The 24,696-nt window shown below is 42.1% G+C and overlaps 3 protein-coding genes across 7 annotated transcripts in view; 1 reads left to right on the forward strand and 2 right to left on the reverse strand.

Annotated features, from left to right (window-relative positions):
- Nucleotides 1-1,259: 1,259 nt before the first annotated feature.
- On the reverse strand, nt 1,260-20,419 carry tpcn1 (two pore segment channel 1). Of its 4 annotated transcripts, XM_081719099.1 has the most exons (27): nt 20,229-20,419; nt 19,970-20,046; nt 15,901-16,025; nt 15,091-15,267; nt 14,631-14,744; nt 12,912-13,042; nt 12,577-12,700; nt 11,875-11,933; nt 11,564-11,663; nt 11,289-11,405; nt 10,896-11,020; nt 10,768-10,816; nt 10,387-10,450; nt 10,218-10,262; nt 9,674-9,730; nt 9,497-9,550; nt 9,245-9,317; nt 9,048-9,155; nt 8,655-8,726; nt 8,476-8,565; nt 5,649-5,764; nt 5,056-5,102; nt 4,133-4,201; nt 3,904-4,000; nt 3,607-3,743; nt 3,412-3,492; nt 1,260-2,764 (listed from the first exon to the last, which is right to left on the reverse strand). In XM_081719099.1, exons 3-27 carry the CDS (start codon nt 15,931-15,933, stop codon nt 2,636-2,638), a joined length of 2,268 nt encoding a protein of 755 aa, XP_081575225.1. In that variant the 5' UTR covers nt 15,934-16,025; nt 19,970-20,046; nt 20,229-20,419; the 3' UTR covers nt 1,260-2,635. The 4 variants fall into 4 exon arrangements, 3 of the variants coding, with proteins under 3 accessions (XP_081575225.1, XP_035382974.1, XP_081575224.1); XM_035527081.2 differs by lacking the exon at nt 19,970-20,046 and having other exon boundaries at nt 20,229-20,363; XM_081719098.1 differs by lacking the exons at nt 19,970-20,046; nt 20,229-20,419 and adding an exon at nt 16,872-19,952.
- Nucleotides 20,420-20,575: 156 nt separating this feature from the next.
- On the forward strand, nt 20,576-23,911 carry drc10 (dynein regulatory complex subunit 10). Of its 2 annotated transcripts, none has more exons than XM_035527084.2 (5): nt 20,576-20,716; nt 21,460-22,124; nt 22,218-22,451; nt 23,063-23,134; nt 23,409-23,911. In XM_035527084.2, exons 2-5 carry the CDS (start codon nt 21,474-21,476, stop codon nt 23,682-23,684), a joined length of 1,233 nt encoding a protein of 410 aa, XP_035382977.2. In that variant the 5' UTR covers nt 20,576-20,716; nt 21,460-21,473; the 3' UTR covers nt 23,685-23,911. The 2 variants fall into 2 exon arrangements, with proteins under 2 accessions (XP_035382977.2, XP_026887217.3); XM_027031416.3 differs by lacking the exon at nt 20,576-20,716 and adding an exon at nt 21,124-21,302.
- Nucleotides 23,762-24,696, reverse strand: part of cfap73 (cilia and flagella associated protein 73) — a 5,906-nt gene continuing 4,971 nt past the window's right edge. Inside the window, exon 7 of the mRNA XM_035527456.2 lies at nt 23,762-24,377. Coding sequence (XP_035383349.1) covers nt 24,285-24,377 — 93 coding nt within the window. The 3' untranslated portion in view covers nt 23,762-24,284. The remainder of the gene's footprint in view (nt 24,378-24,696) is intronic.

A 24,696-nucleotide genomic window follows, 5' to 3' on the forward strand; every position in this document is an offset into this window, starting at 1 on the left:
AGTATTAGAACAAACAGAACAAAAACACTGATACACTGAGTTAATGTCAGTCATGAAGTTGGGTTAGGTGTGATGCTCTGCTGTAGTCAGACCGCAGTGCTGAAGAGTCTTCTCAAAAACTCACTCAGTCTGTGGAACAGCTCAGCACACTACTGCTGGAATAAAGTTCTTGACAGATAAAGGCACAAGTTTGTCATTTGTTTAGTAGATGTCTTACCTGTGTTTTCTTTCTTCAGGTTCTCCATCTCTTTCTCATTCTCTGCTAGTCTGGCCTCCAAAGCTGCAAGTAAATTGTGTAAAAAGTGTATTCATTCCTTTCCTAAAATGAGGTCTGACATTCTGTATTTTTGTTTTTTATCAAGCTTGACATTTTTAATCTGGAAAAGCCCTGTTTCAAAGACAGTGGAGCATCTTTCTGATCACTTCAATCCCAGAAGAAAAAAGGAAATCCCATTAAAAAATGATCTTCATGGACCAAGAGCGTACAGATTAGGCCATTCATGGGTTTTTGGTTGAGTGTCCTCTTGACTCACCCATGTTCTCCTTCTCCATGTAGGTGAGCTTCAGCCTGAGCTCAGCCAGCCCGGTTCTCTGCAGGTCACTGCGGGGCTCTGGCCACTTCTACTCGCCAGACAGCTGCTGCAGGCTGGTCTGTGACATCAGCAGCGCCATGGCGAAGAGGCTGGCATACGATCTGCTCATTGGCTCATTGGCATGGACGCCCTCCTGTTCTCGCAGTATCTGAGCAGCATCGCTCTCTATTCCAGTAACCACACAAAGTTGTGTGTTTGTGGAGGAGTGAAGGAGAAAGCTGAGCATGATGTAGACACACGGCTCCGCTGGGTCACCTAAGGTCAGTGAGTAAACTATGGTGTCTACTTCAGTGGACACACATTCCGTGGTTGTAAACTGCATGATTGGAAGGTGCCTCTTAACCTTTACTGTTTCGTTATAATGAACACATCATGTGTGTGACTGGCATATGTTGGAGTGTGTGCTTGACGTGTAACGTTGGAGTGTGTGGATGTTTGTTTCACTGATGTGTAATGTTTTCTGAGGCTTCATGTATTGGATATCTGTAATTATAAGCATTTTGGGGTTCATAAAAAGGGGGAATGAGGATTTATAAACCTCAGGGTGTTGGCTACTACATTCTGTGACCAAAAGACCAACTAATGTTCAGCTATTGGTTTGTTTTAAATTTAGAAGTAATATTAACACCTCAAACACTTTATGGAATAAAATGGCTGACACCAAACTTGAATGAAATTAATCATTTAATAGATACATCATATATGTACAAAAGACCAGGAATAGAAAAGTATAATGGTTTCCTTTCCACATACGCTGTGCATAAAACCTTGTGCGTGGGGAGGCTTAGTACTGCCTACAACTGCATGCTCTGCAGAATGTTCAAGAAAGTCAGCACCACACCTCCTGCACATCCAACTCAACACATTTTGAGAGCAAAAGTACAGGAGGAATAATATGGACACCCTCAAACAAACTCCCCCACAGGAGGGCAGATCCAGCTCTGCCTCCCTCATTACTACATGTGCTGCTGAGTAAGTTCAGGATTTGTTTAGAAAGCATCTTACCCTAAATGTAATATTGAATGTAATACTGCAGGTTCAGAGGTCAAAACAACACATATTTCCAGCAGTTCTAGAGGTACCAGTAAACAGTTCTAGAAATACCAGTAAACAGTTCTAGAAGTACCAGTAAACAGTTCTAGGTTCATTTTAGGTTGATCATGGTGTTGTTTACATTCTACCCACATGATAACTTAAGGATTCTGTCCTAACCAAACTCACTGGAATTAAGCCAAGATTCCACAGCCTTCACTGTGGCATGCCTGCACTAAACGTAGAGCTCTGGGGAAAAGTGATGGAGCATGACACGTCAGCTCTTCACGCATCACAGAACTGACTCCTCATCCTTACTGGCTTCATTAGCGTTTAAGCTGGAATGGTTTTCTGAAGTTTGGAGGGTCTGAGATGACCAACACCTTCAGTATATCCTCAGGTCTGGAGAGAGATGGCCAACACCTTCAGTGTATCCTCAGTTCTCACAATGCCAAATCTGCCTTAAGAAGCAGCAGATCTGATTGGGTCCTTGCCACCGCAGTAATACACGGATTTCTGTTTGGCTACCTCAGTTGGATTTGCCTGTGTGCACATGGTAGGTGCGGCTAAACCATACATATGTCAAAGTTCTGAGGTTTATGAGGGTATGAGATGGTTCCTGAACCTTAGTGCAGTTACATGATTGGTCTTCAAGGTTCCCTGATTGGTTATAGAACTGTACAGTTGTGAGTGGAAATAAGGCTTTTTATGGGCTAATATGGTGTGACCAGGAAGTAGCTGAAGGAAACAGGATCAGTGCACTTCCTTAAGAAGTAGAGGATAGGCACAAAGCACCTAATCTGTGTGTGTGTGTGTTTTGCAGGAGTGTATGTTATCTTCATAAATAAAGGTTCATGAAAAGGTTTGAAGTTGTGCAACATGATGTTTGTGTGCACAGAACGGCTTCCATAGGTGGTGTGTGTGTGTGTTTTTGTGTGTGGGTGTATGCACATGCACACAAGCATGATATGTATTGATGATTTTGTGGGTTTTGTTTGTTTGTCTGTGTGTTAGTTAATAGTCTGTGAGGGACAGGTGTGTGGGACAGGTGTGTCTCTGTGTGGGACAGGTGCGTCAAGGTCTCTGTGAAGCCCCTCAGGTAGAGGTAGATTTGTTCTGGAATATTCTTTATACCATTCCTAAAAAAAAAAAAAAAAGTCACACCTTTAACCCACACTAAACTCACCAACGCCAACCAGTCACTGCTATATTATGTTTACAAGGGTGAGTCAATGCCACTTGGATAGGTAACGATTACCAATAAAACAACACACACACACAATTAACAGCTGAACAACGGTTAATGTTAATGACCCAGTTCTGAGATATAAACTGCTGGTGTTTATTACAGTTACTTGTAAAGACTGGAAAACTGCTGTGATAAAAGCATCATTTTAACAGTTAAAGAGCAAAAATAGTAAATAACGAGATAAACTGTTATATACCAGTGCCGTATCTATATGCATATGCATTAGATTCATGTCATATATATGCATATGCATTAGATTAATTCCATTTAGCTTTGCATATGTATTAATGTCATATATACGCATATGCCTTAGACTAATGCCATTTATATATTTATGCATATGTATAAGATTAATGTCATATATATGCATATGTATTAGATTAATGCAAAGTTTATGAATATGTATTAGATTAGATATGTATTTCTATAGTATTCTAGTTCATTGAAATATTGGACTGTACTGGCTATGATCTATTTTATGAGGAAATAAAGCACTTTGTAAGAAATGTAGTGTCCTCACATCATCTCGTAGCATACCTGTATCTCTTCCTGATACATCTTCATACTCAAATCACTTTTAGTTCGTGACCTCCGACCCAAGAATACTAAACTAGAATGCTACAATCAGGGGAAAAACACTTGTCAGTAACACAACACCAAACTCTACACAAAGCTGTGTGTGAGGGTCAGCTGGGTAAGGAGCAGGAAGTCACCGTGTGCACGTGTTCTCACCCTATTCCTCTCCATGGTGACGCACATTTCCTGTAGAGAGCTCAGGTTAGTCCCAGCAAGTGTGTGTCTATACAGGTCCAACGTCTGCAGAGCCTCATCCTGTAGGACTTCTGCTTCCATCACAATGCCCTTCTCATCTAACACACACACACAAACAACATTAAAAAGTCATGTAAACACACACAAACCCATAACATATTTCTGGTCCTTAATAATGTTTGTATAAATATTAGAACTGTGGTGAAGGTTCCTAATCTGACAATACACTTATGGATTTAGTCTAAATGGTTCTGGAACCTTCTGGGTCATCCAGGGATTCTCTGTTCTTCCGACTGTAGTTCATACGGAAGACAAAGGCGTCAAGGATGAAGGCTACAATTATCGTCATGACAACCTGAAAGAGAAACAGCAGATATGAATGAAATGTGCACACACGACACACACACACACGCACAACGCACACACACTCACGACTCACACGACACACACACTCACACGACACACACACCCACCCACACACACACACCATGGTGACGATGTAGAAAGTCATGAAATACAGGCGGCTCCAGTGAGAGGTCTGTGAGGTCACGCCCTCCTGTAAAATAAACACAACGTTCAGTCTCATTGTTATTTGGCTCCTGCTGATATCCCCCAATGAGCTGCGTTTGGATTTGGACATGCTGACTCCAGCATAACCAGCTGTCCTGCCATAACTCTATGACTGCTGGACTGATCCTACCACTAACTATAGTATATAACCTTAAATATAATGAATAACACTAATGTATGTACAGAAACTGTAATGAATAACTACAATGTATAACCACATTAACTATAATGAGTAACTAATGTATAACCACAATAACTATAATGAGTAACTAATGCATAACCACACTAACTATAACTATAATGTATAACCACATTAACTATAACTATAATGTATAACCACATTAACTATAATGAATAATTATAATGTATAACCACATTAACTATAATGAATTATTATAATGTATAACCACATTAACTATAATGAACTATAATGTATAATCACATTAACTATAATGAATAACTATAATGTATAACCACATTACCTATAATAACTAATGTATAATCATATTAACTATAATGAATAACTAACGTATAATCACATTACCTATAATGAGTAACTAATGTATAACCACATTAACTATAATGAATAATTAATGTATAACCACACTAACTATAACTATAATGTATAACCACATTAACTATAATGAATAATTATAATGTATAACCACATTAACTATAATGAATAACTATAATGTATAACCACATTAGCTATAAATAACTAATGTATAAATCACATTAAATATAATCACTATAATATCATTATGATAAATGGAAACTAAAATGTAAAGGCAGAATTCCAAACAGAATTCCTCCTTATTCTGTGAGCATCCAGACACTCACCATAGTAATATACCAGTTATTCACCACAGTCAGCTCAAACAAGGTCACTGCAGGAGGCAAGGAATCAGAAATCTCAACTAAGGCACAATGCGCACTGCAGAATCTGTGTGTGTGTGTTGTGTATATTACATGTATATGTTGTATAAATGTTGTGTGTATGTGTGTGTGTGTTGTGTGAGAATGTGTAGAAATTGTCTTTGTTTTGTGTGCATGTTTGTAGTGTGTATGTGTGTTTGTATTGTGTGTGTGCGCATGTTTGTAGAGTTTTTGTGCATATGCATTTTGTGTTTTTTATATTGTGTGCATGTGTTTGTATTGTGTGTTTTTGTGTTTATGTTGTGTGTATGTGCGTAATTGTATTGTGGGTGTGTGAGCACATATTCATATTGTGTATTTGTGCTGTATTTGTGCATATTTGTTTTGTGTGTGCATGTTTGTATTGTGTGTGTGTGTTTATTGTGTGTGCATGTTTGTATTATTTGTGTGTGTGTGTGTGTGTGTGTGTGTGTGTGTGTGTGTGCTCGCATATTTGTAGTGGGTGTTTGTGTGTGTGTGTGTGTGTGTGTGTGTATTTGTATTGTGTGTGTACGAACCAAAGCTGTTGAGAATGTTGTTGAAGTTATTGAGATAGTAGTATCCTTCCTCCAGGACTGTTCGGTTGCCGATGGTTACGTTTACCTGCCGATAAGAATCTGCAACAGTGCTGGTGCTGAGAGCAAGAGAAGCAATGCTATTATTACCATATAATCCCACATTATACCTGGATAATCCCAACATTATTATACCTGGATAATCCCACATTATACCTGGATAATCCCAACATTATTATACCTGGATAATCCCAACATTATACCTGGATAATCCCAACATTATTAAACATTATTATACCTGGATAATCCCAACATTATACCTGGATAATACCAACATTATACCTGGATAATACCAACATTATTATACCTGGATAATCCCATATTATACCTAGATAATCCCAACATTATCATAACTTTATAATCTCAACATTATTATACCTGGATAATCCCAACATTATTATACCTGGATAATCCCAACATTATTATACCTGGATAATCCCAACATTATCATACCTTTATAATCCCAACATTATTATACCTGTATAATTCCAACATTATCATACCAGTATAATCTTGACATTATTATACCTGTATAATACCAATATTCTCATACCTGTATAATCCAAAAATGATTATACCTGTATGCCAAAACTCTCATACCTGTATAATCCCAACATTATCATACCAGTATAATCTTGACATTATTATACCTGTATAATCCCTAAATTATCATACCTGTATAATCACAACATTATACCAATATATCTTGACATTATACCTGTATAATCCCAACATTATTATACTGGTATAAACCTGACAGTATTATACCTATATAATCCCAACAGTATTATACTGACATAAGGTTTATATAAATTTATGATGTATATAAAAATATACTGTCATATAAAACTGATGTCTCTGTCGCATATAAACTGCGTGTGATGTCACTGTCGTATGTAAACTGCGTGAGATGTCACTGTCGTATGTAAACTGCGTGAGATGTCACTGTCGTATGTAAACTGCGTGAGATGTCACTGTCGTATGTAAACTGCGTGAGATGTCACTGTCGTATGTAAACTGTGTGATTTCACTGGCGTATGTAAACTGTGTGAGATTTCACTGGCGTATATAAACTGTGAGATTTCACTGGCGTATGTAAACTGTGTGAGATTTCACTGTCATATGTAAACTGTGTGAGATGTCACTGGCGTATGTAAACTGTGTGAGATGTCACTGGTGTATGTAAACTGTGTGAGATTTCACTGGCATATGTAAACTGTGTGAGATTTCACTGTCATATGTAAACTATGTGTTATCATGTGTGTGATGTTATCATATACTGGTGCTTGACTAGTAATCAGAAGGTTGCTGGTTCAAGCCCCACCACTGCCAGGTTGCCACTGTTGGCCCCTGAACAACACCCTTAAATGTAAAAAGTCATAATTGTAAGTCGCTTTGGATAAAAGTGTCAGCTAAATGCCATAAATGTGTATAAATGTAAATGCCATAAATGTAAATGTAAATCATGTGTGTGATGTGTGTAATGTTATCATGAGTGCAATGTTATGTTTGTGACCTGTGTACTGTTATATCTGTGTGACCTGTGCAATGTTATCATGAGTGTGACGTGCGTAATGTTATCATGAGTGTGACGTGCGTAATGTTATCATGAGTGTGACATGCGTAATGTTATCATGAGTGTGACGCGTGTAATGTGTAATATCATGCGTGTAATGCTATCATATGATTGTGACATGTGCAATGTTATCAAATGCGTGTAATGTTATCATACATATGTAACGTTATCATGTGTGTAATGTTATCACGTGTGATGAGCAATGTTATACATGTGTAAAGTTGTGTGTGACGTGTGTAATGTTATCATACGTGTGTAACGTCATTATATGAGTGTGACGTATGTTATCATGTGTAATCTTATATGCGTGTAATGTTATCAACTCTGTGTGACGTGTGATGTTATCATATGTGTGTAAATGTTATCATACGTGTGTAGTTGTGTGTAATTATGTGTGTGCCATGTGTAATGTGTGTGATGTGTGTAATGTCATCGTGTGTGACGTGTGTAATCATGTGTGTAATGTCATGTGTGACGTGTGTAACGTTATCATGTGTGTAATGTTATGCATGTTTAATGTTATCATGTGTGTAATGATATACGTGTGTGATGTGTGTAATGTTATCATACGTGTGTAATGTTATCATATGTGTGTGACGTAATCATGTAGCGTTTCATGAGTGTGACGTGTGCAATGTTATTGTGTGTGTAATGCTGTGTGTAATGTTATCATGATTGTGACATGTGTAATGTTATGATATATGTGTAATGTTATCATACGTGTGTAACATTATCGTGTGTGATATGTGTAACGTTATCGTGTGTAATGTCATCATGTGTGACGTGTAATGTTACAATGTGAGTATGTTATCATATGTGTGTAATGTTATCATTTTTGTGTAATGTTATCATATCTGTGTGATGTGTAATGTTATCATGTGCAATGCTATGAGGGATTGTGATGTGTGCAAAGTTATCGTGTGTGTAATGTTATCATATGCGTGTAATGTTATCAAATCTGTGTGACGTGTGATGTTATCATACGTGTGTAATGTGTGATGTGTGTAATGTTATCATACGTGTGTAATGTTAGCATACACGTGCAATGTTATCATGTGCAATGTTATCATGTGTGTAATGTGTGCGCGACGTATGTAATGTTATCATGTGTGATGTTATCATACATGTGTGATGTGTAATGTTATCATATGTGTGTAATGTTATCAGAATGGTACCTGGCTCAGCTGAACTTACTTGCAGCAGTTAGGATAAATGACATCAGCGAAAAACTCCATTCCAACAATGGCAAAAGAGTAGTAAAAAATGATGAGCGTTAACCCCAGACTGGAGAAACAGAGTGGAGAGTCTGCAGTAAATACTCACGAGCTGGAGTGAGAAACAGGCGAGTGCACTTAAGGTTAGACTGCCCCCACCTGGCCATGCGTGGGAAGAGCTCAAACATGGTGTCCAGCACATTTCGGTAACGCTGTTTGATTTTAAACAGGCTGGAGGGAAAAGGAAAACACAGAGTGCTTACAGTGTTTACATATACTTACATTTACACTGTGTAAAAAAAATAAACAAAGAATATATTATTAACACTACAATAAACGCTCACAAAAACAAACACTTACAAAACCACCCAGGCAGAAACACTCACTCACAAAAAAACACACAGGCAGAAACAAACGCTCACAAAAAAACACACACAGGCAGAAACAAACTCTCACAAAAACAGACAGAAACAAATGCTCACAAAAACCAAACAGGCAGAAACAAATGCTCACAAAAACCAAACAGGCAGACACAAACGCTCACAAACGCACCGAAGGAGCTGCAGTGGTCTAAGAACCACAATGAAGTAGAAAGGCTCCATGTCGAAGGCCAGAGCAATCAATCCCAGAAAGGCAAAGACGGTCACAGAGAAGTCAAACCTCGAAGAGAAAAGACCAGGAGAGTGAGTGACTGTGTGTATGTGTGTGTATGTGTGTGCGTGTGTGTGTGTGTGTGTGTGCTTCTTTACAGGTTCCATCCAGAGCTGAAGTACGCTACTGGTCCAAGACCAGTGATCTTTAACAGGACCTCTACACCATAAACTATAAGGGCAGAAGAACAGAACAGGCAGATCTTTAGATCTTTACACAGTTCACCTCACCACACAAAGGCAGTGGCAGGTGACCTCTAACACTCTGGTTACACTCCACAGAGAGTCAATAAAGAGTGTAAATGTAGAAATAGTTTGACATAGTTTTAAATGATCAAGAGACAAACATACTTGTGAGGAAGACAATGTAACTCCATGGAACAAAACGAGACCAGGAGAAACCACCTGGAAAACACACACACGTTTTATATATTTTTATTTTTATTTTTATATATTTTTATATATATATATATATATATATATAAAATAAACACACACACACACACACACACACACAGACAGGCTTACTATTTAACATGTTGGTCTCCACCAGAATCCAGACTCCATTGACAGCGACAACAATATCTGCACAATAAAAGAAAAAGGCTGCCACCATGACTGAATATACATTTAGAGACCGTCCAGTTTGATTATATATGGAGAGACCGTCCACAGACACAGCACACATTAACACATTATCAAAGTGTAAATTCACAGTGGATCAGAACCCTAAACTGATCTCTATGTAAACGAATGTAATCTGCATCCAGTTCCTACATGACAATGTGCCACCTGATAATGTGCTAACTAATGTGCTAGCCTCCTCAGAGGGGCAGAGGTAGCTCAGTGGTGAGCTTGATGTACTTGACTTGTAATCAGAAGGTTGTGGGTTCAAGTCCCACCACTGCCAAGTTGCCTCTATTGGTCCCTGAGCAAGACCCTCAGTCATAATTGTAAGTCACTTTGGATAAAGCGTGAGATAAATGCAATCAATGTTTGGACAGAGTGTACAGGCGACAGGACGAGGCTAGTGACCAGAGTGTGTGTAAGGTTTACATCCAGAAAAACTTACACATGACATACTGAAAGGCCTTGGATTTTACCACCAGGTTGATCCCTGGAAAAACAAGACAAGAACCCCTTAATCCAGAAACTGGGATGCGTGTGAGCCTCCAGGTGCCGCTTAGGGGCCCCTATTTCTGCTAATCTGGGGCCACACGCAGAATAATGTAACATAGTACCTTTGAAAATGAGGAAGGCAGTATGAGGTAGATCATCAAACCAGTACTCGCCACTCCTTCGCGCCTGTCACACACACACACACGCGCGTGCGCATAGCCTATTAAACCCTATTAAAACCTCCCTAATCCCAGCATCCTCAGTATTTTACAGTATCAAATGTTTTTTACTCAATGACTTAATGAGAACCTTTTCCCAGTAATACCTAACTAACAGTGCAGTCATTAGAGCCTCAGAGAAATGCGATCTTGTATATCAATCTTATCAATCAGCGTTTGGCCAAAACATGCCATTAAGCGGGATTAAGTGCCATCTAAAATAATTCTGTGTGGAATACATGTGATTAATATATATGCAACAATAGATATTTCACCATAACATACCCTCCATTTCAGACCCATCACCTCATAGATCTTGTAAAAGTCCTCGAGGCTAAAATAAAAACATTTCAACTGTTATAAATAACTGGTGTCAGGCATGTGTGTGTGTGTGGGTGTGTGTGGGTGTGTACCTGAGCATGGTGGTTCCTGATTGGTTGAGAGCTTTAAAGGTGAGGAACCGATCACGAGCGCTCATTCGTGGTCGGTAGAATCGCAGAAGCCCATCAAACTGCTTCAGAGAAACTCCATCAGGCCTCTAAACACACAGACACACACGCGCACGCACACACGCATGCACGGACGCACCCAACACATACATACACACACACACAAACACACATGTACGCACACACACACGAACAACACACGCATGCACAGACACACAACACGCATGCGCAGACACACACACGCAACCACATGCGCACGCAACCACACGCGCACGAACATACAAACACAGACAACACAATGGCACAAAACAGAGCCGAAAACCAGCTAACGATGTTTATTTGCGTGTGCACGCTCACCTGTCTACTGACCAACAGCTGGAAGGCGTGTCGCATGGCTGAGCGTTTGTGCAGAAGCAGAGATTTGAACTTCACCTTCTCCACTCCGTTAAAGGTGTCAAAGACCACAGCTAGCAGCTGCACACACACACACAGACAGCAGAGTGAGAAAACATCTAAACAGATGAACATCCTTCAATCAGAAAAGCCCCCTTCATAATTAAAGAAGCTAACCAGCACTGAAGCTAATTAACGTTATAGCTAACAAGTCAATAAGTAAAGAAGTGAAGACAGACGAGGTTCATGATGAAGTAGAGCTCGATGGAAAGATAAACGATGAAGAAAACACAGGAGCATCGGTTCCTTGCATACGCTGGCATCATCACGTCAGGGAAACTGCCAGAAACACACACACACACACAAATGTGGCCACGGCAACTACACCAATGACGCCAAAGCTTAGTGTCCAACACAACCTTTAACCCCAAGGATGTTTCCACATGTTTTATGCTAGTAGATTTGTGTTTAATTACAAACGCCAGTACAGTGTCTGTACAGAAAAGACTTTCTACTGTAATTTTAGGGGAGAAGTGAAACACACACTTACTTTGCAGTGGTCAGCAAGACAAACAAACTCACGATGCTGTTTTCCAACGTGTTAAAATACTGGAGGAAAGAAAGGCAGGTATGAAGGGGTTACTACCATCGTCCAGAGACCAGCTTCTCACACGCCTATTAACTACACTGTGCCAGCAGAAGCATTAAAGCCCAGATTTATGCAGAAAATTGCATAGAGACACATATCAGGGCATGTTCAGGTCTTCTGGAAGTTTGTTTCATGGTGAAGGAGCATAAAAGTTAAACGCATATCCCCGGAAACAGAGCTCAGTAACCCTGACTCATATCCCCAGAAACAGAGAGCTCAGTAACCCTGCCTCATATTCCCAGAAACGGGGAGCTCAGTAACCCTGCTCATATCCCCAGAAACGGGGAGATCAGTAACCCTAATTATATCTCCAGAAACAGGGAGATCAGTAACACTGTGCATATACGCGGAAGCGGGGAGATCAGAAACACTGCGCAAATCCCAGTAACAGGTAGATCAGCAACACTGCTCATATGCCCAGCAACGGGGAGAGCAGTAACCCTGCTCATATCCCTGGCATGTGTACCATGATTGCAGGTAGTTGATATTCCTGTTAATCTTAGAGATGACAAAGATTTAGCTCTAATTTACTCTGTGTGATTGCAGTGATTTGTGTGTGGGGCGTGTGGTGTGTGAAAGAGAGAGAGAGAGAGAGAGACTCACAGGGTCAGCCGGATTGGTTGAGAACAGGCAGAAGCCGAGAATAGCGAAGATGATCATGAAGAAGAGGAGAAGAAGGAGGATGTCTATGAACGAAGGGAGAGACTGAAAGATCTGACGCAAGTTCCTAACACAAACAAACAAATGACAAAACATCTTAAAATCTTAAAGTCAGCTGTTCGCAAAATGTTTCAGTGTGCAAATGTACTTTCCTGCTTGCTGCAATACTGATGAAATAAGGTCAGCTAGAACTCCAGCTTTATTTAGCAGGTTTGGGTGTTGGTGTGTTCATGCCAATATCATGGATGTGTTCCATGTTCCTGCACATCACGCAATACCTGCGCACAGCTCCACAGTATCTGCAGTCCACCAGGAAAATGGGTCTCAGTGCACGCGTCACACGCAGGTGAGACGTCTGACGCACCAGGACCACGATGGCCTCAGTGAACTGGATAAACAACACACACGTCTGCCACACACACACACACACACTCTCAATATGTGCAGTATACATCTATACAACTATTTTTAAGTATAAGCCAAGAAGAATGAGAACCTTTAACAATCACTTATATAATAATAATTATACAGTGGTGTGAAAAAGTGTTTGCCCCCTTCTTGATATCTTTTTTTTTTTTGCATGTTTATCATCAAAAAATGTAAATATTAAGCAAAGATAACAAGTAAAAACACAAAATGCAGTTATTAAATGAAGCTTTTTATTATTAAGGGGGGTAAAAAATCCAAACCTTAATGGCCCTGTGTGAAAAACAATAACTGGTTGGGCCTCCCAACCAGCATTTGTGCAATCAAGCGTTTGTGATAACTGGCAATGAGTCTTTTACAGCTCTGTAGAGGAATTTTGGCCAACTCATCTTGGCAGAATTGTTGTAATTCGGCCACATTGGAGGGTTTTCCAGCATGAAGCGGTCAGGACTTCAACTAGGCAACTCGAGTCTTCATTTTGTTTTTCTTAAGCCATTCAGAGGTGGACTTTTTCTTAAGCCATTCAGAGGTGGACTGGTGTGTTTTGGATCATTGTCCTGCTGCAGAACCCAAGTGCGCTTCAGCTTGCCGTCACGAACAGATGGCCAGACATTCTCCTTCAGGATTTTTTGGTAGACAGCAGAATTCATGGTTCCATTTACCACAGCAAGCCTTCCAGGTCCTAAGCAGCAAAAGAGCCCCAGACCATCACAGTACCACCACCATATTTTACTGTTGGTATGATGTTCCTTTTCTGAAATGCTGTGTCTTGGGGATCATCAAGATGTTTTCTGGCAAAACTGGGATGAGCCTTTATGTTGTTTTTGCTCAGCAGCATCTGGGAACTCTGCCATGCAGGCCATTTTTGCCCAGTCTCTTATGGTGGAGTCATGAACACTGACCTTAACTGCGGCAAGTGAGGCCTGCAGTTCTATGGACGTTGTTGTGGGGTCTTTTGGGACCTCTTGGGTGAGTCGTCGCTGCGCTCTTGGGGTCATTTTGGTCGGCCGGCCACTCCTGGGAAGGTTCACTACTGTTCTATGTTTTCGCCATTTGTGGATAATGGCTCTCACTGTTGTTCGCTGGAGTCCCAAAGCTTTAGAAATGGCTTTATAACCTTTTCCAGACTGATAGATCTCAATTTGTATCTCATTTGTTCCTGAATTTCTTTGGATCGCAGCATGATGTCTAGTTTTTAAGGCTCTTTTTGTCTACTTCACTTTGTCAGGCAGGTCCTATTTAAGTGATTTCTTGATTGAGAACAGGCGTGGCAGTAATCAGGCCTGGGTGTGGCTAGAGAAATTGAACTCAGCTTTCCAAAGATGTGATAAACCACAGTTAATGTATGTTTTAACAGGGGGGCCAATCACTTTTTCACACAGAGCCATGTAGGTTTGATATCTTTGTCTAATATTTCAATTTGTTTGATGATCTGAAACATTCAAGTGTGAAACATGCAAAAAAAAAAAAAAGATATCAGGAAGAGGGCAAACACTTTCACACTGTACATATATTATATAGATTTCAGTGTGCACAAAATGAAGTTAATACAACCACGCACACTCACACACCTTAACCATGGTTCTCTTGTGCCGTATAAAGGTGTGAAAGCCAAGCCATCGTAGCTTCATACACAGTTCAAATGCCACCATCACCAATGCGAAGAGCTCCAGAGTGGCGTGGACCTACACATCAACACACACACACGTACACACAGGGACACATACAAAACACATGCATGCACAGACACACACATGCATGCACACACAGGGACACACAAAACACATGCACAGACACACCCATGCATGCACAGACACACACAAGGACACAAAAAAAAGACAATTAGCAGACAAATCATTTGGAGATACAAAGCAAACATAAGTACACACATTGCCCCACAGACCGACTCCCTCTCCCTCCCTCTCTCTCCGCCAGGACAATTCTGACCTTTCTAGACAAAAGTACCCACTAAGAATATCAGAAGCAATTAAAACTACAACTACGCTTCACCACGCACACGCGCACACGTACGTAGACGTCCAGTCGCAGAGAGGGCACGGCAGGAGCCTCGGCCAGTGACAGTATCATCAGCAGAACTCCAGTCAGCAGCTCCATCAGGTAGAACAGGTGATTATGGACAAACAGGTACGCACTCAGCGCCAGAGCACTCCGAGGGTGAGTGTAAAATTTATCATTATTCTCCCCTTCCTGGGAGGACCGGACACACACACACACACACACACACACACACACACACACACACAGATTAGTAATAAAGGAACAGTTCATGAACACAGACATACCAGCTTTAAAGGACATTTACCTGAAAACAAACATTTGAGTCAGAAATAAAAACAAGACAATACTGGAATCATATTTGAAGTTAAACTCCATCCTTGATCAGAAAATTATGCCATAGGCTGTTAGCCAGCCAATCGTAGTGCGTCTTACAGAACGTATGCACATAACTTCTTCCTTTCTGACAAAGATTTCTAGGTGGAGTTGGCTGACCTTGCTGAATTATTGAGTTTCCTGTTGAAGGGAAAAAACCTTTTCACTCAGGTGTGCTACGATATCTGTCACTTACACTCACATTTGACATTTGTATGACTAATGAGGGGTATCCCCCTTAGTGAAAATCAGAACTCTGACTGGTCAGACAGACAGTGTCCACTTTTTTTCATTTTCTAAATGTGCTTGTGTATCTACATCAACAGACCCAGCCTGTCGTTACCATATCCCTACCCAGGGCACAGGTTCAGAAAGATGACTGTCAGCCTATGTCTGTTGGCACACCTGTTTAAACACCATAAAACAGTGTGTGTGCCTGCGTGGACTTACCTGTAAATATATAGCAGCTTCCTGGTAGTTCATTTCCCAGCTATGCCGCAATGAACTCTGGGCTCTTGAGTCCGAGGGTCCCGGGATGCTTACATTGTTTATATTGTCATAGTTCCCAACTCCATCTGGGTGTAATAAACAATAAATGAAGTTAGTCTCCTTCACTAAACAAAGACTGCCGAGTAATATACTTGGCAAAGTAAAGTGATTCTGACTCTGACAACACAAGTCCCCTGCTTTTTTTGTGCACACGTGTGAAGGTGTACCACAAAGAAAACACACGTGTGAAGGTGTACCGCAAAAAACGTGTGAAACCACAGAAAATGCATGTGTGTATGCATAATGCAAAAAAAATGCCCAAGGAGACCCCCACACACACACACCCCCACACACAATACCAGCACGCTCACACGGTTCACAGAAGGAGACCGAGTATAAAGGCCAATCAGGTGCCTGTCATGGTTACTGACGGTTTCCATTATATCCACCATTACTGGTTGTTCTAGTCACCAGACACAAGGGCATGTAGGAGGCAGGGGGCTTCTCAGTGGAGCACAAAGGGCTAATTACCCAACGCTATTCTCCAGCAGTCCTACACTAACCCTACCAGACCAGCTCAGAGTGCACACAGGCACAGAAGAAGCTGGAAAACAAAGCGCTCAGTGACGCTGGTTTTCAGGACTACAGCGTGCCATGGAAAGGAAACCTAAGACAGGAAATAATCTGTGGAATAATCAGGAATATCTGTGGGTGCGGTCTCCATCTGTCCTGGAAGCCCGCTGAGGGCTGAGGGCTGTAGTTTTTATGGAAAAAGCACATCTCTCTCTGTCGCTTCCTGCTTCCTCTTTTCCCTGTAAATCAGTCCGACCGGGTGACAGGCAGTTCACGTGCACCTGGTTCGGTGGTCTTAATCAGAAAGCGTCAGTGTGCTGCCCAAAAGAGCCTGTGCTTGGCGTTTTTGTTGTAGTTACTTCATTTCTGTTGCTTCATCGAAGTGGAAAGAGACACCTCTCAGTCAGCAGTGAAAGCAGAACCACATCCATGACAAAACTTTTTCAGCGGGGAACAGAGGGTTTCTTAAGGAAGAGAAACTCAAATCCAAAATCAAACTCAAGTCCTGTCAAACCACAAAAAAAAGGAAGATTAAAACAGCCCAGGGATTTTAGAATAAAAACTAAAGACAACGCCATACACAGTGGAGTCCATGCCTGTTCACACCACCGTGATCCAGCCAAACCCGCTTCTCATCAAACCAGCCACATTAGTTTAGTTGAGCTAGTTTAGTTTGGTTTAGTAGGTGTTTGTAATAAAGTGGCAGGCGAGTGTAGGTGTAAAGTAGGTGTTATGTAAACACACGTGTCTGGTCAGGGCCTCTCTGATTGACTATACAAATGACACAGCAAGGCAAGTTCATTTACATAGCACTGTTCACGCAGAAACAATTCCAAAGTGGTTCAAATAAAAGCTGTTACGTAGATAAACAAAACTACTGATTTAAATGTAAAAGATTCCATCAAAAGCAATTCATTTCAACTGAACAGTTTGAATAGGAATCAACTAGGAAGTAAAAGAAATGTTAACATTTAAAGTGCTTAAAGTTCAAATTAAACATGTAAATGTCAAAATAAAAGATTCAAAGACAGAATAAACTAGGAATTAAAATAAATGTAGTGCAGTGCTGGAAATGAAAAGTTATAAAGCCAGTCCAGTGATGAACTCTGCTGGAGATAAAAGCAGACGAGTTTCTCTAGAGCGGCTTTTCAGGAAACCTCAGATCTAGTTGAAGTTCTTAAGGTGATCAAATTTTGATACTTGACGATGTGACTGCTGAGAGCAAAGTCTATTACTATGCCAAAGATTGGAGCTAGCTCTTTAGATCAGAGGGCTCCCAAGTCCAAACAGGCAGCTAGTCTGTGCCTCACACTGCTGTTCCCAAATATAATAACTATAGTGATGTGCTGAAAGCACTTCCAAAGAGAGTCAAGGGAACTGTAGTTGTCTGGGGAGAGGTCTAAGGAAACCTGAGTGTCATCTGTACAGCTGTGGTAAGCTAGCCCAAAGTTAAATAAGAGTGGCCCAGTGAGACACTGGCACTCTTTCAGAAACATTATTTTCTACTTTAACAAATTAATGCCATCCCTGTCTGTATGAACTGGTATACATGTCATATTTACACTTATGGCATTCAGCTGACACTTTTATCCAAGGCAAGAGCTTGACAACTTGAGCAACTGAGGGTTAGGGGTCTTAGAACAACTTGTTATTATAATTTTTATTACCCATAATGCCTTCCTCAACTCCCAGAGACTAGTGAGACGTTTGCGGCACTTCACAATCCCCACGACTCTAAGTGACCGCGGCAAAACTGGTTTACTTGGACCTGTCAGTGAGGTGCTGTACCACGCTACACCACAAGGGGGCAGAAGAGTACGGCAGAACAGAAACCAATAGTATGGAAAGGCGGCTGGTGGCAACTTGGATGAAATTCAAATGTATAGCTGCATCCATTTAAAAAAAAAACAAATATGCACGTGTACGGGCTTGTAATGTAATAATAAATAAATGAATGTATCATAAATGCAGATTAGCCAGGTAAGATCACTGGTTCTGGACCTACTGACAACTCTGAATTCGTGTTCTCCTCCACAAGCGCAGGCGGGACGTCTTTGTCTATGGTGAGCTTATCTGAGACCTTAACGCTATTCGCTTAGATCATCCTGTCTTCCATTATTTGACTGGATATAAGAAAATAACAGACATTTGAGACACACCCTTTGCCCATATTCAGGGAATAGCAGTCATAAGCCTAATTCATGCATAATTCATGATCACACAGCCATTTTAGCTGTCATTACTGAGTAGTAAATCGTCCCATGGACTGAACTCCACCAAAGACATTTAACTGAAAAACCTGACACGTCTGCGTGGGTATATTTGTATTTCTGTGTCTGTCTGTGCATTTGTGCTCATTCAGTCTTAAGAGTTCTATGTTGGACAGACAGGCCTAGCTAGCTGCTGACAGATGTTAACTGGGGTTCAGGTGAGCGTTCAGGTTCATTATGGACCTTGCTTTGCGCACAGGGACACGCTCATGCTGGAACAGGGACTCCACCCAGGTAAACATGAGTTCTGTCCACTGGACCAAAGAGCCAGAGCGCCCATTTAACCTTCATAAGTGATGGTGGCCATCATACTGCCACTAAGCTGGGGGTTTATAATTGTGTAACACAGCTCTGTGTGCTGTTGCAGTAACATCAACCTTCACTAGAACTTCTCCACCAAACAACTGTGTCCACTGTGCCTTCCAGTAGACGTGATTCATCACTCCAGAGAACACATTCCCAGTGCTCCAGTCCTGCAGCTGTGTACTTACACCTCTCCAGTGCCCACCGTGCAGTGACCTCAGACTTGTGTACAGCTGCGTAGACATGGAAACCCATTTCACAAAGTTCCAGACACCCAGTTCTTGTGCTGATGTTCCTACCAGAGGCTGTTTGGAGCTTCGTGGTGAATGAGACAGGATGGGTGTGGTTTACATGCTACGCACTTCAGCACTCACTAGCCCTGTACTGGGAGTTTGAATAGTTCAGCATCAAGTGGCCCTGTACTGGGAGTTGGAATAGTTCAGCATTCGGTGGCCCTGTACTGGGAGTTGGAATAGTTCAGCTGTAATCACAATTAGAGCTGACCAAGGACAATCTAACAAGGTGCAACCATTATGAACTGACTCGTGGTAAAGGTGGCATCCTCTGATAGCACCATGTCCCTGAGCTCTTCAGTACAACCCCTTCTACTCCATGGGTTTGTCTACAGACACTACAAGGCTATGTGCTTGATTTCTGTGTCTGTTAGATATAGATGAAAACACCTGAGTAATTACAAATTGCACAGATGTTCCAAATCAACCACTAGATTCCTTTGAAAAACCCAAAACAGATCCAGCCTTTGTTAAGAGGCCCACATAAGCTGCATTGGATATAACATTTGGTTTGACAGCTGAATTTAATCAACCAGAGTACAGATAAACGTAATCCAACTTTGCGCTCAGTTTTGCTGAGCTCAGTTTCACCAGCAGGCCAAGGGAACTGCACTTCCACCAAGGTGTAGGTTGTCACTGCATTCCGCACTGCCGAGAAATCTTCATTCCTAACGTTATTTGAAAGGAAGTGGAAAGAAAGATGACACGAAATCTTTCACTGTAATCAGACAGATACATCGATGTTGATGTGGGATAACGGTGTCTGCACAAAGTACGGGACAGCACTGGACAAAACACGGGACACGTTACTCACTCCCGTCCGGGACAAAACACGGGACACGTTACTCACTCCCGTCCGCCTGGTCCGGGTCGTCTTCGCCCAGTAACCCGCTGTTTCCATCGTCCCACGTTAAAATTAGCGGCACGTCGTCGTCTCCGGACATCCTGACAGAGGCCAATACGAATCGCAGGCAGCTGTCGGAAATGCTCAGCTCGTTTCCCAGTAAACCAGTAAAGCTTAACGAAGCCCGGGGGCTTTAGCACGCCTCAGACCTCCGCAGCTACGGCGCCAGGGTCTCGGTGTGTGAACTAAAGTTGGGACTTCGGCTTGCACTCCTCCACACGCAGCAGCAGTGTCGTTATCTAGGTTGCCTCGGGACCAATGCGGACCAGTCACCGTTCTACCGAGATAAACGGAGGAGTGTGAACCCTCCGAGACGTGATCCGCCCTGTTCACTCCAGCGGGACATCACGTCTCCTCTGACAAGACCGTCGGACGCGTCTCTGCTGCCTGCCGTGCGGGAAGCTACACTTTCCTCTCAGCTTCTTTGCTTTCTGGTGTGCGTCTCTCTCTCTCTCCGTTGTCTAGTGTGTGGTAAACTACACTTTTCTGTCACTTTGCTGTCTGGTAAACAGCCCTCCGCGCGGAGCTAGTGTAAACATTAGCACAGCTAGCTTAGCACTAACGCTCGCTACCCTGGAGAAACCGCGATTTATGACAGGCAGTCGACCCGGCTGTGTTTTACGACAATGCCGTCGCTAAGATGCTGACGAAAAATCGCGTTTCAAAATAAAAGCCCTGCTAGAGCGTGATGACGCTTTTACACGTCGGTTATATGAAAACCTAAGCTTTTAAGACAGTAAGGGTGCGATATTTAATATAAAGATACAGGAAAGAGTAATGTGATGACAGATCTGTACGTGTCTTCAAATGAGTTAGAAACTAAGAAAATTGAATGTGTCGGCGACGATCGCCATAGCAACCGAAGTCAACAAAGCAAAGTCGCCTTCCGGCTCTTCAGCTCGATAACTTTCCAGCTGTACGTCGCTTTATATAGACTTAATCTGTAACACATGCCACTGATATAATGCACAGCAATAGTGCTCTTCATATTCAGACTGCTTTACAAACCATCAAAGTACAGTAAGTACAAGTAAAACAAAGTATTTGTTCATTTGGGGGGTGCCAGTAACTACCACTCTATTTCCTTTTCTACCATAATTTTTGCTTTTGTTATAATGAAAAATAAATGATTCACTGTTAGTATTAGTTTTTAATCTTGATTTCATCATCTTTTCAGAACAATCTATAACTATGGCATCAGAGACAAATATATTTCCCTCTGGTGATGAACCGCAGAGAGCAGCACTCGCACCCGTATCCTCAAAAAAGCTCCCGCGAGAAACTCTTGAACCGTCCAGGAGGAAACTGGTGTCTCTAGAAAGCCAGCGCATTGTTGGGGTCCTGGATGAGTGCATCAGCAAAATGGAGTTTGTGGCTGTGCTACCGTGTGTGCTGGACCAGGCGGAGAGCCTGTTGCTGGGCATCGGTGCCGACGTAACCTGCCCCCTCATGGAGCACCTGCGTCAGGTGGAGGCGTACCACACTCTGGTCCTGCAGGAAGACCTGAGTCAGGACGCCAGGGCAAAACTGGCAACAGCCCAGACTGCAGTGCAGACCTCCCTAGCAAACCTTCTACGGGTCCTGAGGACTCACCCCTCTGCAGAGGCGGGGCTTAAGGCACTGGAGCCAATCACGGAGGAGCAGAAGGCAGTTGAGGGACTGGTGAGGGGGTTGCAGGAGCTCCGAGCTGTCCTGCTGGAGAGGCTGCTGACCACACCTGGTGAAGAGAGGGAACGCAGACAACGCATGCAAGAACTCTGCCTGCGTCACTGCGCTAACCTGGAACTAGTTGCCACGCTGGAGAAGGAGGTTGCCATGGCAATAAAGAGCAGGGATGAGGAAGTAAGGAACAGCAGGTGTTTCCTTGTCTCATCTGCCTCTTTTTTTCTTGTTAACTGTGCTGTTACCTGTGCTGTCTCTTGACCTGCTCCTCAGATCTCAGAGAGGGACGAGGTGATCCGGAAGCTCAAGAGCTCTCTCCACCTCATGGAGAAGACTTCGGAAGACTACGTGAGGCGGACGCAGAGGCACGCGGAGAGGGAACACCAGTCGGATGGGAAGACCTCCGAGGGCAAACAGGATCGCCTGCAGGAGGAAGCCAACAAACTGAGAGTCGAGCTCAACAACATCCTCATGGAACACAGAGAGAAGGAGATGGCACTGCGCAAGGTGGGTGTGCGCTTGTATTTGTGAGGAAGGTGGGTGTGGGTGCGCGCGTGTATTTGTGAGGAAGGTGGGTGTGGGTGCGCGCGTGTATTTGTGAGGAAGGTGGGTGTGGGTGCGCGCGTGTATTTGTGAGGAAGGTGGGTGTGGGTGCGCGCGTGTATTTGTGAGGAAGGTGGGTGTGGGTGCGCGCGTGTATTTGTGAGGAAGGTGGGTGTGGGTGCGCGCGTGTATTTGTGAGGATCGTGCGTGCTTGTGAGTGTATGCGCATGCTTGAATGCTCATTAAAATGAAATCCAATTTGATGTAATTCAGTGGGTTTCTCTAAACTGATAGTGTGCATCATTTGCAATGTGATGATGCAAATCATGTCAATGTGATGCAAATCATGTGTCAATGTGATGCAAATCATGTGTCAATGTGATGCAAATCATGTGTCAATGTGGTGATGCAAATCATGTGTCAATGTGGTGATGCAAATCATGTGTCAATGTGGTGATGCAAATCATGTGTCAATGTGGTGATGCAAATCATGTGTCAATGTGGTGATGCAAATCATGTGTCAATGTGGTGATGTAATTTAGAGGTCAATGTTGCCATTTTTTGTTTGTCTGCAGAAGAATCAGAAGGTGGAGACTGAGATTGAGAACTGGACTCAGAAATATGATGTTGATATGAAGAAAAAACAGGTGAAGACCCTTCACATGTGACACAATAATCACACATCTACCTTTATTAATAGCATCTGTGTTGAGCGTGTGTGTGTGTAAACATGTCAGAAGTAAACAGTGTAAATAAAATAAAAAGCATAAAGCCAAGAACTAAACTGTTTCATTTCTGAACAAATAAAAAACAACAAATAACCACCTGACAAGATTTGGACTTCAGTTCTTGTTTTCCTGAAGGCTGCTCAGCTGAGCTTTCTGAACAAGTCTGATTATTGACTGTGTGCACGCGTGTTAGCTGGAGGTGGAGGAGCTGACTCGGGTGTATGAGGAGGAGGTGGAGGAGCTGAGGCAGGTGGAGCTTCACTACGCTGTGGTTAAGGTGGAGTTCACCCAGATCATGGAGACTCGGCAACGCGCCAGGGAGCACAGGGAGGAAGAGGAGCGGGACACAGCGATGAAGATTCAAGCTGCCACCATCATCCAGGCCTTCTGGAGAGGGTGGCTCGTCCGCAGGGTCAAGAGATCAAAAGGCAGGAAAAGTAAGAAGGGCAAGAAGAGTAAGAAGAAATAATGCAACACACACACACCCACACATGTATATATACTCTCTCTCTCACACACACGTGTGTGTGTGTGTGTGTGTGTGTGTGTGTGTGTGTGTGTGTGTGTGTGTGTGTGTGTGTGTGTGTATATATATATATATATATATACACACACACACACTCTCTCACACAACACACACATAATACACAACACAGAAATGAACACACAATTAATAAATTCACAGGCTCATGACTCACAAATAAATAAATCCAAACAAACCTCAGTGTGCAATGCTTACTCTGTTCCAGTTTACATTATAGTGAATGTATGTGTCTGTGTGTTTAGAGTGCTATAGTCCAGAGTATTTAGAATGGGGTGTATGTATATTTGTGTAAATGTGTCTTTCTACAGTGTTGACACTGTGTGTGTGTGTGTGTTGACGCTGTGTATGTATTTGTGTGTGGACAGTGTGCCATACCGCTGGAATATCCAGTGATTGTGAGCAAAAAAAGACCAGTTTTTTTTTTAGAAGAGAAGTCTTTAATACATATGCAAATCTTTCAATATATGTCCAGGTCTGTGTGTGTGCAGCTCCAGGTCTGTGTGCAGGTCCCACAGATGTGGAGTTTCATTCCCAGTCACTCTGTTTAAATGGTCTGTTAGTGGTGTCTGACCTGAGCTCACTAACAACATTCACCCGGTTCTGGATATACAGATGGATCTGGAAAAACAAACATTTTATTCTGTAATAAAACTTTGCTTAGTGTTACAGAAACAGATGACAGTAAAGCAATAAACATCTTAGTTCCATAAATTCCATACAAATGGCAAAGTAAACCCTAGTGGTGTTACACTCTACACACGACAGTTTGATTCATGAAACTGGATTCATGATCTGTTTTTCCATTATATTAGAAACAAAATTTTGTATTTAAAACATTTCTTAACTGTAGAAACAATGCAAAAACTGCACATTTTCTTATATGTAATCTTTAGTCCCTTGTGGTTAAAAGAAATTGGGAAAAGTTTATAATTGTAAA

Source organism: Electrophorus electricus, chromosome 8 (assembly GCF_041902795.1).
Source record: "Electrophorus electricus isolate QZ-2024a chromosome 8, ASM4190279v1, whole genome shotgun sequence".
NCBI classification, from domain to species: domain Eukaryota; kingdom Metazoa; phylum Chordata; class Actinopteri; order Gymnotiformes; family Gymnotidae; genus Electrophorus; species Electrophorus electricus.